We start from the raw sequence: 15,901 nt of genomic DNA, 5'->3' as shown, positions 1-15,901 counted from the left end.
AATATACATTTAATATACAACATAATAATAAAAAAAAAGCTACTCACCCAACGTGAGTCAACTAGTGGGTATTCAGGAACAGCAACGGCCATGTAGTCTTTCTTAGTGCAAACAGCTACTACCAGGACACCCTCCATGGTAAAAAACGCTTCTAGGCCGGTTCCACTTGCTGTGAAAAAACTTTACAGAAAAAATAGAATTAGTCAAAACCATAAAAAAAACAAGCGGTCCAATTTGAGCTCTAAACATTGTCATCATTACCTGTAGAGTTGCTTTCTGCGTGGCCCCTTTCCCATTTCATACTGAGCTCCCTTGTCAGTGTTGGCGGGATGTTTGTTGTTATTAAAAAACTCTGTGTGATAAGGTGGGAAGTCCATGTTGAGGCAGAGCCAGGCATGAAATGCAAACCCGCTGCCTGGCCAGCGTTGGACCGTCGGGACCATAATACCTGCCATAGGGGGCGTGAGATCAAAATATTGCAGCGCACTATCCCGGCCCTCTCTGGCCGCCATGGCTGAAATCACACATATCATTCGGATGCAATAAGGGTGCATCCTCCCTCCCACTGCAGCATTGTCCTGATCAGTCCTGAGAAGTCTTAGTAGGCTCTTCATCTCCTCTGGTCTGAGACACAAGGAACCCAGATCCTGCAGGAGGCCAAGCAGGGCGTCTGCACACTGCCTGTCCAGACTTTGGGGCTGGGAGAGCACCTGCAGCAAAGCCCCCACCATCCCAGCTTCCACAGCCACAGTGCGGCACGACCGGGAGCCTCCGGACACAGCTGCCAGCCACTGGGCTACCAGCAGCTGGAGGTCCCTCTGACCCGCCAGGTCAGGCAGCCACTGCAGAAGCAGCAGCAAGGGCTGGTCGTTGCTAATGCCAAGGTGATGAGCGTGGGCATGCTCGCCCTCCACCGCCTGAGGTGACAAAAAGAAAGACGATCAAAGAAAAGAAATAGTCAAGTTTGCCCAAAGAGAAATGTCTACAACCAATCCAAATGAGGGAATCAGAGTCCCCTACCAGGGGCACATCAACATATGGCAGGAGATGGCTGGAATTCAATCCAAAACATTTAGCTTTCAAGACAACCACTTCTCCATCTGAGCAACAATCTCCCCAAGATAAAAAGATAGAGACCTGCACAGACAGCTCTAAATGTGAGGCAGAGATCTACAGGAGGCAGCTGAATTATTATTCAAAATAAATTATAAAATCCACCGCAATTCCCCAGGAGAGTGGCTGATTTGTAACCACGAAACAGACTTCAATTGGAAAGGGGATTAACTTTTCGCTCAGATTATTTTTGAAGACATTTCAACACCTATTCAAGTTACAAATTAGGGTTGTTGTGTTGAAAAAACTTCAAAAACTGGTCAAAACTCCAGTTGCCTTCCAATTTCATCCTGTTTTGTGGTTGCCATGATGGTCTAGGACTACACAGGCAAACTAATTTGTAAGATCTGAAGGCACACAATTAACTTGAGCTACACTAAAAAGGCTATGATAAACAGAGAAGAAGCACACTAATGTTAACATAGCACTTTAGCAAATTGTTAGGCATTCCAACTTGAAGCGGAGAACAGCGTCTTTACAAAGTCATCTTACAAAAACTTCACAGCAGTTCAAGCTCTAGGGTTTGTAAGAAAAAAGAACAGCCTTTTCTGCACGTTTTCTCAAAGAACACGATTATCTGATTCAACACAATGATCAAGCAGCCATATCAAAGCAGAGGAGACATGCAAATTTTAGCCCAGCAATTCAGCTAGCTTATTTTTATGTGGAGAATTTTTCAGAAAAATTGCAAAAAAAAAAAAAAAAAGGAAAGCACAACTTCTGCATAACCAAGGGTGAATATAGTGGAATACAAACACAATACCAAAGTAGATAAAAGAGTGAGTTTTAACCGTATATACAACTACTGGGGTTTTGAGAAAACAAATGTATTTGGTTTTATTTAGGTTAGTGTAGAACTTAGACATAGACAAACTTCTAAGAAGCAATTTATGACTCAATATCAGGGAGTGTCTTATCTTAAGTTATTCGGATCAGTATTGAGACAAAAGGTCGTGACTCTATGCTGAAAGAATTCAGGCTTCACCATGTTCATCAGCTCCTGCAGCAGTCGCTTGGTGGGTTGACCTTGACTTTTCAGTACATCAAACAGCTGGGAGTAGCCAATCCTCTCCTTGAAAACCTCCTGAGATCACGAGAGACAGAAATAGGTTAGAGGAAAACTGCTCGACAGAGACAATTATCTGGCACACTTCCATTACTGGAAGGAAAGGAAAACCATCGTGCATGAACAGAAAGCAATTTGATCTCATTAGAGTTTGAATGAAAATGTGCATTAAAAGTATGCATTTGGATTATTTTGATAACAATATCAGTACCTTAGCAGATTGGGAGTTGCTCATTATAGCTGTAAGGACCCCCAAGGCATGGACTGTTATGCTGTCTGCTCCTTTTTCCAACACCTACATGAAAATAAAGCCAGCTCATTGTAGGACACTGTATAAAAAATGGCGACATGACACGATCACAAAAAGTGAATTTAGTAATATCTTTCACCGAAACCATTCTCCAGCCTGATTAGCTGTTTAAAGGACGAAAACCATGATGCTGAAGCAGGCCGAGAGAAAATCAGGAGAATTTTTTTCTACCAACCACCATACAATCACCTCTTTGTTTAATACAGGTCCCGGCATGCAATAAGAAGCAAAAAAAAGAAAAATCCAAAGCTAACCATCAAAAAAAGAGAAAAAGAAGGGAGGCAATCCTAAGCTACTGCTGGATATTAGTCAACACTAAGCCAGGTGTTTTTGCACAACCTGCTGCAGTACCATGGAAAAGCAGGAGGTAAAAGAGACCTAAACAGAAACCATCCATTTCATGCACAAAGAGGAGCACAAAAAGTCCTACTCAGTCCATTTTGCCAGCAGGGAATTCAGCCAATAACTTTAGAGATTTACATCAATAAATTGAACTCAAGTTAGTTAAAGCAAGGCAGATAACCAGATGGCGGTTATCATATCCAGCAATACCTGTTTTATTTACAAATTAGTAAAAGCCTGACTTCCTGCCTTTAACTTCCTGTTTAAATAGAACACAGAGAGGGCTGAGTTTCCTGCTGACAAGATCAAGAACAACACCAAGCACACAAGGGAAGCGGGGAGTACCTGGTCCACTTTGACATCTGTGAGTAAATGTGTGGCGAGGTCACACACAACCTCACTCTCCGGCCTACACCTGCTGCTCTGAAAGAGCTTCAGAACGCAAAAAAAAAAAAACAAGCACGCAGCAAACATACAAGAGTCAGACCATTAGACCCAATAACAAAATCAGCCGAGAGAGGCTGCAGACTTGCCAGGCAGGAAAATGCATGTATGATTGTGACAATTTAAAAAGTACAGACAGTAATTTAAAAGCAGCAGTGCCGCTGAAAGAGGAAGTGGGGGATGATATAATAAGAACAGTGAGAGAATGACACAGGTGGGCAGGCTGATTTAAAAATAAAGACAGATGTTTGATGGCCAAGAGTCTAACCTTGCTGTTCTGGATCAGCCTGAGGATGTGCTCAAAGCAGTTGTTGTTGAGGAAGATGGCTTGTAGGACAGGTCTGTCAGCACACTGCAGGATCTCAGGAACAGCAGCTAAGAAAGAAAAATCATTAAAAAAAAATTAGTTTGCCTTTTGCACAGATACCGGTGTACACCAACAAATCATTAAAAAATAAAAGTGACATTTAAGGAACATAAGAGAGAAAATTCACATATTTATAACAGTGTTTATTTAAAACAAGTCTACATATATAAGCTGATTCACAGCAGATGCCACCTCAAAGCAATTAAACATATCCAACTAAGGCTGCAACTAAGACTCATTTTGCAAATAGATTAATCTGTCGATTACTTTTTTAATTAATTGATTAATAATTGGATAAAAAAACGTTCCTTAAAGAATATTGTTTACGAAATAAAACCAGGGGAAACTAAAACTTTTCCACTCGAGGAGTTCTGGATAGAGCATATTGAGAGCCGAAAATTATTTTTTAAATCTGAAATGCAAAATGTTTACATATTTTTTTACAATTTTGATATAATTACTGCTCTGAATGGGTTTCTCTGTCAGCTAAAAACATGTTTTACAGTCTCTATACTCCAGTTAACGATTAATCGATTATTAAATTAGTTGGTGAATATTTCATTAATCGATTAATCGCGATTAATCCGATTAAATGTTTCAGCCCTAGATCCAACATTATACAGAAATACACTGTATGGTCAATGCAACGCAATCATAATCAAAATTAGTCCCATTCATTTCTATTTGATCCCCAGTTATAAATTAAGTGAGGTTTCTCATACTGAGAATGCATGTGGTGACAGTGGAAAGGAAAAGCTTCCAACAGAACAAAGCTTAGTCTAAGAACTAGGGATGTAAACAAATAATGGACTTACAATGAATTGTTGAATAATGCTTAATTCGATTAAACTGGGTTCTATCATTAATTTATTCATTGATATAGTCCACTTTGAAGGGATTTTTTTTTCAGTGTTGTAATGTAGCGCCTGCACCGTCCCCTAGTGGGCAGTGCCATTTATTAAGTGACTAAGACATGCTATAGCATGAGTCAATCCACAATCTGATCCGGGATTATTTATACTTTTTAATGGCGGAAGGATTCAGAATGCACTTAATGCGGTTCCATTTGGAAATATGAACACTCGATAAATGTATTAAGTTATCACCTAAATAGCGCCCATTTAGCCATTCAGCATGAAGTAGCACTGTTGCTTTTCTCGAAGATGTGATGACGGAAAAGTGGGGGACACTACGCAAAACGTTTGTAAAGTGATAGAAAAGACTAGCAATAAACACGGTTGATGGGAAAGGCTGCCGTGTGCCGTGCGTTTTACATTCCTCTGAGAGCAACCAAGCTACCGGCTTAAAGGTGCTGCTAACAGAGCAAAGTGTCTCCCAGCACTGATTGCCGCATTACGCTAAAAGCAGAGATCTACTTTACAGTTACCGTGCACATTATTGAAAGAAGGTGGTAATAGCCATGTTCTATATTTTTTAAGGGCAGTTTTACATTTCTGTGCAGTTTCCCTAGCATAATTTTTCCCTCCACTCAGCTTTCCATTAAAATCCTAAAATTCACCATTTTAACCGCCACCTCATACAGCAATGACTTTTGTTGCTTAGTTAATGAAAGGATTGGTGCCAAATCTGTAGACCTTCCAGTGACATTTGACTTTTGTTTTATTTAATATTCTACTTTTATGAGCAACTGAATTTAGGGAGTTTTAATAGTTGATTAGGTTATAATCATCAAAATCAATAAATGGAAATATTTGAACCAAAATCACATTGTGTTTTTTAATCAGATCGCTAATATAAATTAGCATTTTGGTGACGTTTAAATGTGTTTTGATGCATCAGTACTTGGTACAACCACAGATTTTTATCTTTAGTGGAGATTATGTTCTTACTTAGCATCTGGCTCTGAAGCAATATCAGGCTGTCCTCCCAGCTCCGCCTGTCTTCCTGGTCGCTGCTGAGTGGACGGTTCCAGTTGAGCAGTTGAAAGTAGCTTTCTAGTATGGTCTTGATCTCCACCTGCCGCTCGGCAGGGCTGCTGGAATGGAGGAGGTGGATCATCGCCGTCAGGCACTGCAGAATCAACCGCGGCAGCCTGGTGCTTTTAGGTTCAGCAGAGATCCGGCAGCACCACACCCGTAAAACAGAGAACAGGTCCTCGACAGACTGAGGGCTGATGGAGAGGAGGCCATTTTTCTAGAAAAAAATCAAACAAAAAGTCTGTTGGATTAACTGTGCGCCCCATACAAAACTAATTATTTTTAAGTGGAAAGTAACCAGGACAGATTTGCTTACAAACCTTTCCTCCACTGATGACAGCACCTTGGAGATGAACCAGTCTGAGTGTAAGGAATTCTGGGATGTTTTCACTGTCCTGGAGACTCTCTGGAAAAGGAAGGAAGGCAAGACAATGTACTTGAGGACAGCCACAAATACTAGCACCGGGAATCTTACTGTCATATTAAAGGTTAGTGTAGATAATGCAATCTGGAGCTCACATCTTTAAAGTTAAGGAAATACTACATACTTAAAGACGAGGTACTTACTTTTTATTTAATCATTAAAGGCATTTTGAGATGATACTTTTTGAAGTTAGATGAAATGATTTGAACAAAGAGTTTCCAGATATGCTAATGAACTGAAAGTACTTTCGCTGCGGCACTGATTGCTGATTGTGCAATGGAAGCCATTGCAGTCCCATATTCGATCAATGTAAAGAAGCGGCTCAAGCATCTAAAGAATGTTTATGTTAGCTTTGGTACGAATTTAGTAAAGGGCCAATATATTAATCTTAGCTTATTTTATATATTAAAAAAACACAAATGAAAATTAAAAATCATTGTTAGACAGATTAAAAAAAAGATATACTGAAATGATACTGTAGCCAGTCAGGATATGTAGATCAGCTCTTCCATCTGAATTGTCAACATTTCAAAAGATGCAGCATGCATACAATATAGATGTACTTAATGACATTTGTTCAACAAAACTGTTGCAGACTTCATTTGCAAAACAAAAATTAAGATTCCCCCCAGTGGGGTCTTAAGCACTTTGTTGAATCCCTTTTTTTCTTCACCATCTTATAGCATCTTATATGAATTATTAGTATAATAAACTTGGCAGTACATGGAAACAAGTCCAACTTCAAGGTTCCTAAGCAGCTATCAGTATGAGCAGAGTGACATTACTTGATGTTATCTGCTTTAATTCCTGCTTTCTCACACTCTCTTACTGAATAAATGCACATGTATTGCATCAAAATGCAAGTTAAAAAATTGTTTCTTTAAAATAATTGGTGCACCTCTATGGCAAATCATGTTTGGGCTTGCCCTGACTATATTTTAAACAGCTTATGAAATACTGTATGTAAAATGATTATTAAAACTAGTCAACTTGGAGCCCTTCTGCTTTAAAATATTCCACAGAAAGCTATTGGAGTTTTATGCTAGTGGTTTAGATTTACTTATTCCCTAATCAGAAAATTATCTGTTTTTGAAGCTTCCGATCAGTAAATCCTCAGAGAAATGGACCCTGCTTAGCCTATGCTAGTATGTTCTTTAAAGTTTCTCTGATAAATGTTCCCTGCTTCGGCTTTTTTCTAAAAAAAAAAAAAAAGAACAACTTCTCAAAACGTTACACAAGTGGTCCTTAACATTTGCAATCAAACTTTGTAATTACAGCACAATCCTCTTAAAGATTTGCGTATACTTAAACTGGCCAAGAATGAGCTTTCCCACATGGCTTATAGATCAGCACCTGCTGATCAAATAGAAATATGTAATGAAAAATCTAGTAATTGAGTTCTAATCATACCAGAGCAATAATAGTTTAGACCGGACAGGAATAGGCTTAATATTGTTTTATAATATATACATAGAGAATGATGTGATACGAATGCCTGAGATAGAGCAGAACGGCAGAGAGGGAGTGTCTCACCATGGAACAGAGCAGGCAGCTCCTCTGGCAAGGCCAACGGCGAGAACTTATACTTGTTTCTTTCCAGCAAGCTCACCTCCTCCCTGCAAAACACAAAGCCTTGAGTCATCACCCTCATATCACGCCTAATAATCAAATTGTGATTTTCGCTAATGCTGATCGTACAGAGCTTGGTTTGTCTTCAAGGCGTAGGGAGCAACAAGTTGAGGTGTTACACATTGCAGAAGGTTGGGCAAGCCATTATGTTCACGTGATAATCTTTTGGAGTTTTTGTGTAAGGGAGTCGCACCTTCCCCATGTTCATACATTCTAAAGGGTAAAGCAGCTAACTCACCCTGTCAGACGCCTCCTCCACGTCTGATAAGGGTCAAAAAGACTCTCACAGAGTACTAGTCCATACTGCACAACCGACTCCAAGGATGACTTCTCCCCTTCTCCCTTCTTGAGCTGTGCAAATAAAAGGTTTGGGCACAGGCATTCATTTTCCATTCAACCGCATTTCACAGATAGACCTGTTGTAAAGGCAACAATTCCAGTCCTTTGAATAGAAGGTCAACCACACACCCACTTGTCTCTCACTCTGAGCCAGATCTGTCACAGAACACCTATGATCAACTCGGGTGAGACTTTATTCTCTCTTTGCTTTGACTTTTCTGGGGTTTGCATGCTCAATATAACCAGCAAGCCTGCATGCAAGGCCAATTATAAAACTAACAAACAAGGAGCTTACCTGGTCCAAACAGAAATTTAAAAGCTTGATTGTTTCAAAAACAAAGCTGGGAGTCTTTTCGGGATCGATGTTCTCAAGATTTCTAGAGGAAAACAAAAAGAAATGCATTTATGATAATGACTAAACAATTATAAACGGAGCTATAAAAAAAAAATATATAATGTACAAGAAACAATCATTAGTAAAGCTCTAAACAAAGAGGTTATTTAGCTTTTTATTGCACTAAAATGAAAAGCTCCCTCTAAATCCCATTGTCTTTTACTTATTTGCAAAAACGAAATAAATTAGGGAGGAGGAGTTTGATTGAATACCCTTTTTAAGTACCAAAAAAGTCTGGGAATGTTTTGAAATGCAAACGGAACCACAGTGTTGTAGTTTTGATACTGTTCGACACAAAACTACGAATGTAAAAAACTGGCTATTTAAACAAAGAGAAGAAAATAAGTATTTAAACACCCTGCTTATTTGGAAAGTCTCCCACTTACAAATCATGGAAGGGTCTGACATTTTCATCTTAGGTGCATGTCCACTGTGAGAGACAAAATTCAATAAAAATCACAATGTGTGATTTTTTAAAATCATTTACTTCTGCAAATCCCTATAAGGCTTTCTGTTTTTACTCATATATTTCCAAATTCATATTGACAGTTTGTTTGTCTAGGTGTGGCATCTTATCACTAAAGCAAATTCCAATTTTTTTTTCTGATTCTGATGGTTATGGCCACTGTTAACCTTCTTATTTTGTGTTGAACGGCTCTATGTGAGCCCTGACTACAATAATGCTGCTACACACATAACACTAAATCTGCAAAAACAAAAACCAAAAAAAATGTTGTTTGCATGCCATTTCGCCAGAAATTCACCTGGGGATTGACTGCAGTTCTGGAAAGGCTCGACTGCCTCATTGACTCTGCTTGTTATCAGTTTCATCTCAATAAAGCAACGCTGGATTTGACGCAGCTGCTCAATAAAGCACAGAGTAGTGGTGCTTTATTTACTTTGGAAAGCCAAACTAAGCCTCCAGTATTTCTGGGTCCAATTGATCCAACAGAAATGCTCCCAGATAGAGTACAGGAGCTATGGCTGGATCGCGGCCGTCTTCTGTGGAGCTTAAGGTGAAGTCAAACGGATCACAGACAGGAACAGCTGGAAATCAAAGCCAGAACCCGAGCAGGGAGAGCACTATAGCCAGGACAAGGCGGCCAGCTGTGCCCCCTCTGAAGCTAAGGATGTACAGCTGCATACAAGTTATATCAAACAAGTCCGATGGGAAGAGAGACCACCAGAGTGGCGAGAGGTGGCAGCAGGTATCTGTGCTGGAGCTAAGGGAGGACGATCAATAATAAATGATTTGGTTGTTTTGGTTGGTTATCTCAAAGCAAAAAATACACAAAAGCTCAGTTTTTCCAACTCCTGCATTTCACAGGTGCTCCTGAGCCACCCTCTACATAATGATGTGGAGATATTGAATCCACTACTTTATCTTAAAAGCACTTCAGATTGGCCTATTCTTAAAGATCTGATCCCAACTCTATTTACTGAACAGTAGCAACTGTGGAGTATAATCCTGGCTGCACAATAAATATGGGCTGTAAGTATATCTTCACGTTGATGTGTATAATGACCCTGTGTAAATTAGAGTGGTCAGTTCTTTGTTTTACTTTTAATAAAGCATGTCTCGCTTTTTCTTTTTAGAAGTAAAACAAAACCCCAGACACACTGTAGGGACTATGTCTCTCAGTTGGCCTGGGAGTGCCTCTGGCTTCCCACAGCAGAGCTGGAGGAGGCGTCGCCTGAGAGCGAAGTGCTTAGGCTCAGAAGACAACGAGTACAAGACTTTTAAAAAGTAAACAAAAATACCACAACTGAAGCCAAACATCAAAGTCCTAAGCAATTACATCTAAAGATGTGCTTAATTTTGGTCACTTCAATTACAAAAGCTATCAAGCAAATCTAAGATGATGCAGCAGTGAAGGCTAAGAGATCTCACCTGCAGACAATGATAAAGAACTTAATGAGGAGCAGCGGGTGAGGAGTGTTCCCATTGTGCTCAGTGGTGCTGGAGAGGTGGAGTGCACTGTGCCATAGCTGGGTGCTGAGGAACACCAGGACCTCCCTGGGGAGCAGGGGCACTTCTGAGCTGCTTTCCTCCAGCCTGGAAGAAAGGAGGGGGATAACGTAAGGTGCAATGTGCACTGGGACGACACTGTGCTTCATAAACATGTCAATAGACCTGCCTCGGAGGAATGCAAATCAGCGAATGTTTAGTGTGTTAAGATCTACAACTGTTACTACCCACCTCCGGGGCTCCAGAGATTGCACATCGATGAGCCGCTCAAAGGACGCCACAAATGCCTCAAGCCACTGCTGTAAGTAGCTTAAATCTTTCTGTAGGACATTAAAAAAGAGAACAAAGTATGACCCCTGGCACATTCTGAGAATTAGTTCAAAACAAATTCAGAGACAAAAATCACGTCTGAGATATGCGACTGTAAGTGACTAGACTGAGCATTAAATGTTTGATAACCTGCGGCTGAAATGATAGCGGGGACTGAATGTTTTGACCTGTTTTGAAACAGGATGTTGCAAAGAAATGCAACACAGGAACACATGAGCCAATCTTTTTTTTCAAAAGACAAGCAAAATCCTTCCAATATTTCAATGTCCACGTCTCCCATAAGTCAGAATAAAGCTGCAAAGTCTCCATCAAAAACTTTTTTTTCCCCCCCAAGGTAGACAAAGTCATTGTCTGGTAGAGATGACTCCTATGTTGCTGGGTCCTTTGAAAGTCATGTGAGTCAAGGATGTTTATTGACGCTTGTTATCGTGTCTTCAATCAGTCTCTGCAGTGCAACATATCCTGCCACTCTTCCTTCATTACAACAGCTTCTATTTCACATCAGAAACTAACAACACAGTTCAACAAACAAACTGCACGACCCTCGACATTCATTTGTTAAAAAGACCTCCATATTAGACTGATGTGAAGATTAATGATTCGTAATAACTCTGCTTTTCAAAGTGAAATTACTCAACAACAGCTGCTGAAACAGAGCAACCTAAACCTGTCCATTGGATGAGTATAGCAGCTACCATTGTTGCTGATTTTAGACTGGGACACCTATTAAAAGCAGGCTATCAGAAGGATGATGAGTTGTTTCACACGTACTTACTCACAGTTTATAAATAAAATGTGGAACTCAATCCGAAGTGCAACAATTTGTCTAGTATTTCCACTAATATTGCAAGCAAATAAGACATATACAGTATATACCTTTGGCTAGAAATACTGAGCTACAGGAAAACAACTAATATAAGTCATACTATAAGTCAGACACATCACTCTCTATTAAATTCTCAATTGCTGCATTAGTTTAAAATCAGCCTTACCAACTGGCATTGATTTGGGTGCCAGTCCATCTCTCATTGTTTAAGTCTGAGCAGGGTGCCAGGTTCCTGCGAACCCAGTCTCTGGTGAAACCTTTAGAGTGGACAACAGCAGGCAGCTTTGTAGCTGCACATCACTTCTCAACCCAACGCAGGCGTCTAACTCGATCGCCTCTCGTCTGCTAACGTCAAGCAAGCAGCCAGGAAATTACATGTCACTTTAAGTGAAGCTCATTTCCTTTATACTCGGCCTCCTAGTCAAACCCCTTCCTCTTCTGGTTTGCAAGCAGCTAGCAGCAAAGGAGGTAGGTCTCTGTAAAAACTTCCCACAGCAACAACAAAGAATTGGGCCCACTTCATGCTTTTTTTCTAAATATAACATCAAAAACATGTCGTGGGACAAACAGGGGAATTTTTCCAGCATTTTCTTGCAAGCTTCTTAAGTAGTTTCAGTTTATATTAACTGAACTATAGTGTGTGCTGGTAAATACTTGTAAGGTTTTTAATTGTTTTGCATTTTTAAAAATTGGCTAGAGGACACCACACTAGATCAACAAACAGAGGGAGTGTTCATATGATTTCAAGGAATCACATAAAAATAAAAACATAACAAAAAAAACACAAATGGCAAAAAAGATATATATCAAAGGCTACTTATTTCATTGGCCTCCAAAGCTGTATTAGAAGCTTTGCACAATATGTGGTTGATCAAAATACTCTGGGTTTTACACCACAGTGATGCTAATGGTGAAAGAGAGACTGTAACGGTGACTTGGACAAAGAACAGCCTCACTAGTCAATCATGACTAGATTTTTTTTACCTCTTAAACTTTCTCTGCTCTGCAGACAATTAAATCAACTTGAGCAGCGTTGAATTATGTAACAGGACTAAGGATCTGATCTGTAAAGAGTCCAAGTAAGAAACACTAAATTGTGTGGACACAGTAGTAAAAATTAGAAAGTAAATACACCTGCTGTGTTGCAGGTGATCTATAAAATCCATGAGTGTAAAAGCATTCAACTGTAAAATGTGGTAAAAATAGACACAAAAACTCTGTTTGCAATCACTTTCAGGCTTTGTGAAGGCTAACTATTTCGTTTGCATGTTCTCCACACATTCATTTCACCCATTAATTTAAAAGCTGCACATTATAAAGGAATGCATGCAAGAAATGTTTGCACCGGCCACCCACTTTGAACCTTGAATGTCCATCAGGTTAATGCTACGTTCACACCGTATGCACTTTGAGCAGCAGAAGCAGCCGGTTTACATGCAAAGACTATGGTTAACGTGCATCAAGGCGCATCAATGGTTCACCCAGCGTGTATCAAGCAGCAGAATCTGCGCATCTTGACACATCGGAGCAGCTAGAGAAGCACCTAGTGAGCTTTTGCGGTGCATGACACGCTTCACAAGCAGCAGATGCTGGAGTTGGAAAACCATTTCTGCTTGACACATCACATCAACCAATCAGAGAAGCTGATATGGGAGCGGGCAGGGAGACAGACACAGCAATGCTGATGCAGATGATCACCCACCTGAAACTGTTTATTAATGCTTGAATTAATTTAAAATGTCAAAATCTGCTGGCAAAATATGTTCGTTATTATCATTCTGGTGCTTGCAGTTTTTACCACATACCTGAAAAACGCTAACATCTACTCCCAGCTGCCACTAATAGTAGGGGAAAACCCCCCAAAAGGCGACCCGGCCTGAGGCAGCTGCTGCTGGGTAATCCCAGTGACAGAGCACCCCCGGTATGCGGGGGTCTACACCGTTCCGACAGCAAAATTACATTTTAAGGGAGGATCATAATCTTGATGAATTGACTGCACCTACAATTTTTTGAAGTGAACTTTCTTGCTAAAAAATCTATAAAAATACTTTTTACCCACTGATCACAGCTAATATAGGAGAGCCACTCTCTGCTACTGAACACAGGAGGAGCAGAAGCATTAGACGCATCTGTACACGCTTTACTGGACGCGCTTCAGGAGCATTAAAGATGGTCTTGAGGCGCGTCCGACCTTGAAGTTTGTACAAGCATCACAAATAAAGCAGCAGAAGCTTTTTTGCCGCTGAAATCGCTTTAGTTGTGAACACAGCAATAAAGCATGAAAATAACTTGTTTGGTTGGTGCACCCTAATTCAAAACCGTAGAGAACAGACCCATACAGCGAAAGAGTCATATCATAATAGGCATTAAATACGCTAACACTTTAGCAGTGAAGCTAACTGCTGTAAAGAAAAAAGTTGTACACACAGAAAAGCCTGCACTTTTATGTGTTGAGTCAGATATAGGATTAAAAACAAACAAGGCTTTGGCAATTTTCATAGAAATTAAAGAATTTTCATTAACCAATGTGCTGGGTCAGCATATTACAGCAGAAATGGTGTTTAGGATGGGATATCTGTCATCTAGAAAAAGAAGATTGGAGAGATTTCAGCATCTGGAACCTCACTTGTGACTTGGCTACTCAGTCAAGCATAAACATTGCATTATTAGCATTTAACAACATATAGGACATGGATTTGATTTTGGATGTAAGCTGGATAGAACCAGTGTAAACGCAGTATCTATTAATTTATTGTTACTATAAAATATAATGATTAATTAAATATAATTGTTAAAGGTACAAAATCATTAGCAACATGGCTGCAGGCTATGAGGTAAGCACTCGATCTATTTATATATAGATAATATGTAGACACACAGGGGGTGATAACTGAATTAACAACCAGTGTCAGATCTAACAAATAATGCGCCACACCAATACAGCTGCTGCCACTCAACCAACCAAATTTTACTCTCACTTCTCTTACAAACAATAAAGAGAAAATAGATGATGAATAACAAAACCAAACATCAAAATAATAATAATAAAAAAACACATCGTAAACAAATCTTTCAACTGTTTATTTAGCTTCATAAATAAAAGGAAAAAGCTGATTACTTATTATTATAAGGTAAAAGTACCAAAAGAAATAAACCCTCTTATTCTGTTGGATATGACTGCAATTTAACATTGCTGGCAACCCTTGAAAACAGGAAACTGTTAAACTACCTATTGTTTTTCTTTCCAGCATCTGGAAGAATAGGTATCTGTGACCTGAGGAGGAAAACAGCAAGGACAGCGGCTGGCTCCATGATTCATGCTTCAACAGTTTGACTTTTTATTTTAAGGCAACATTTCTGATCTACTTACTGGAATTAAAGGTTTCAAATACAACATAGTTAATTAAGCTAAACAATTAGGAAAATATTTACTTACAACTCTGTGGGACATAACAGAAACCTAAATAACCAAATGTGGCATGTTTTGCTTTCCATTTTTATGTGAATATAACATTTCTACACCAGACTGAGGAGGTGGTCAATGTGAATATGGATCTCTGTAGGTATAGTTTTGAATCAGATTTTTTTTTTTTTTTTTTAAAGAAATGAGACTCCAGCTAGGAAGTGACACTAGTTTGCTAGTGAGAAGTAAAACAAAACAGTCTCAGAAATCCTTTACAAGGTTTTCATTGATTAACCTCCTGCAAGAAAGCTGACAGCCTTTGTATCCATTCTTTTCCCTGAACGTCACCAAGAGCAGAAAGCATTTAATTTATAAAAAAGTATATATTTAAAGCTTCCATTAAAGCTGCTGCCCAAAACAAGAATTAGAAGCTAGCCCAGCAAAATATGTTATCTAGAGCCCTTTTTTTTTTTTGCACATGGCCCAGCAGCTGTGCTTCTCTGTGCTGCTTGGCATTCTGCTTTGCTCCAGCTTCCTGCACAAGTGAAAGCAAAGGGGACTTTGATTTTCCTGGTTGGCGGCTCTGTTGGTAAACAGAGGAGGCCGTGGCACATGGCAAGGGGTTATTGAGTCTGGATCACACAACTATCATCAAGAGCTGTGGAAACAGCAGTCGCTGAAGGTTTAATTTAAAATCAGGTGAACGCAGCGACATAAGCTTAGTAAAGTGATTTGTTAAGCATTCAGTAGAATGTGAGGGGGAGTGGTTTCACAGCTGTGCTGTGGCTCTGCCTCAGGGCTTTAATTAGTCCCCTCAAGTAAGAGATCACAGTATAATCTCAGATTGTTTTGCTGCAAGCAGGACATTTTCTAGATCAACACTAATCATTAGGAAAGATGCTCATTTCTTATTTATTCTCTGTTCTATATATATATATAAGGTAGATAGATATATATCTTTAGATAGATAGATATATATCTATAGATAGATAGATAGATAGATAGATA

At 39.5% G+C, this 15,901-nt stretch overlaps 1 protein-coding gene across 5 annotated transcripts in view; it reads right to left on the bottom strand.

Annotated features, from left to right (window-relative positions):
* The window catches only part of nbeal2 (neurobeachin like 2), a 55,566-nt gene that overhangs the window by 31,783 nt on the left and 7,882 nt on the right, over positions 1 to 15,901 (bottom strand). For 3 of the 5 annotated variants that reach the window (XM_015370383.1, XM_015370365.1, XM_015370374.1), the window contains exons 2-14: positions 10,566 to 10,654; positions 10,257 to 10,421; positions 8,267 to 8,348; positions 7,871 to 7,983; positions 7,537 to 7,619; positions 5,900 to 5,985; positions 5,493 to 5,796; positions 3,544 to 3,650; positions 3,177 to 3,263; positions 2,391 to 2,474; positions 2,099 to 2,197; positions 262 to 917; positions 48 to 180 (exon numbers count right to left, since the gene is read on the bottom strand). In XM_015370383.1, coding sequence (XP_015225869.1) covers positions 48 to 180; positions 262 to 917; positions 2,099 to 2,197; positions 2,391 to 2,474; positions 3,177 to 3,263; positions 3,544 to 3,650; positions 5,493 to 5,796; positions 5,900 to 5,985; positions 7,537 to 7,619; positions 7,871 to 7,983; positions 8,267 to 8,348; positions 10,257 to 10,421; positions 10,566 to 10,654 — 2,088 coding nt within the window. Of the gene's footprint in view, positions 1 to 47; positions 181 to 261; positions 918 to 2,098; positions 2,198 to 2,390; positions 2,475 to 3,176; positions 3,264 to 3,543; positions 3,651 to 5,492; positions 5,797 to 5,899; positions 5,986 to 7,536; positions 7,620 to 7,870; positions 7,984 to 8,266; positions 8,349 to 10,256; positions 10,422 to 10,565; positions 10,655 to 11,656; positions 11,812 to 15,901 lie in introns of those variants that run through there. The other 2 variants (XM_015370391.1, XM_015370399.1) reach the window with 2 other exon arrangements.

The sequence above is a fragment of the Cyprinodon variegatus genome, unplaced genomic scaffold, assembly GCF_000732505.1.
Source record: "Cyprinodon variegatus isolate N-32 unplaced genomic scaffold, C_variegatus-1.0 Scaffold2, whole genome shotgun sequence".
Taxonomy (NCBI): Eukaryota; Metazoa; Chordata; class Actinopteri; order Cyprinodontiformes; family Cyprinodontidae; genus Cyprinodon; species Cyprinodon variegatus.
Note: the sequence above shows the minus strand (reverse complement) of the source record. Positions and strands in the feature narration are given on the sequence as shown.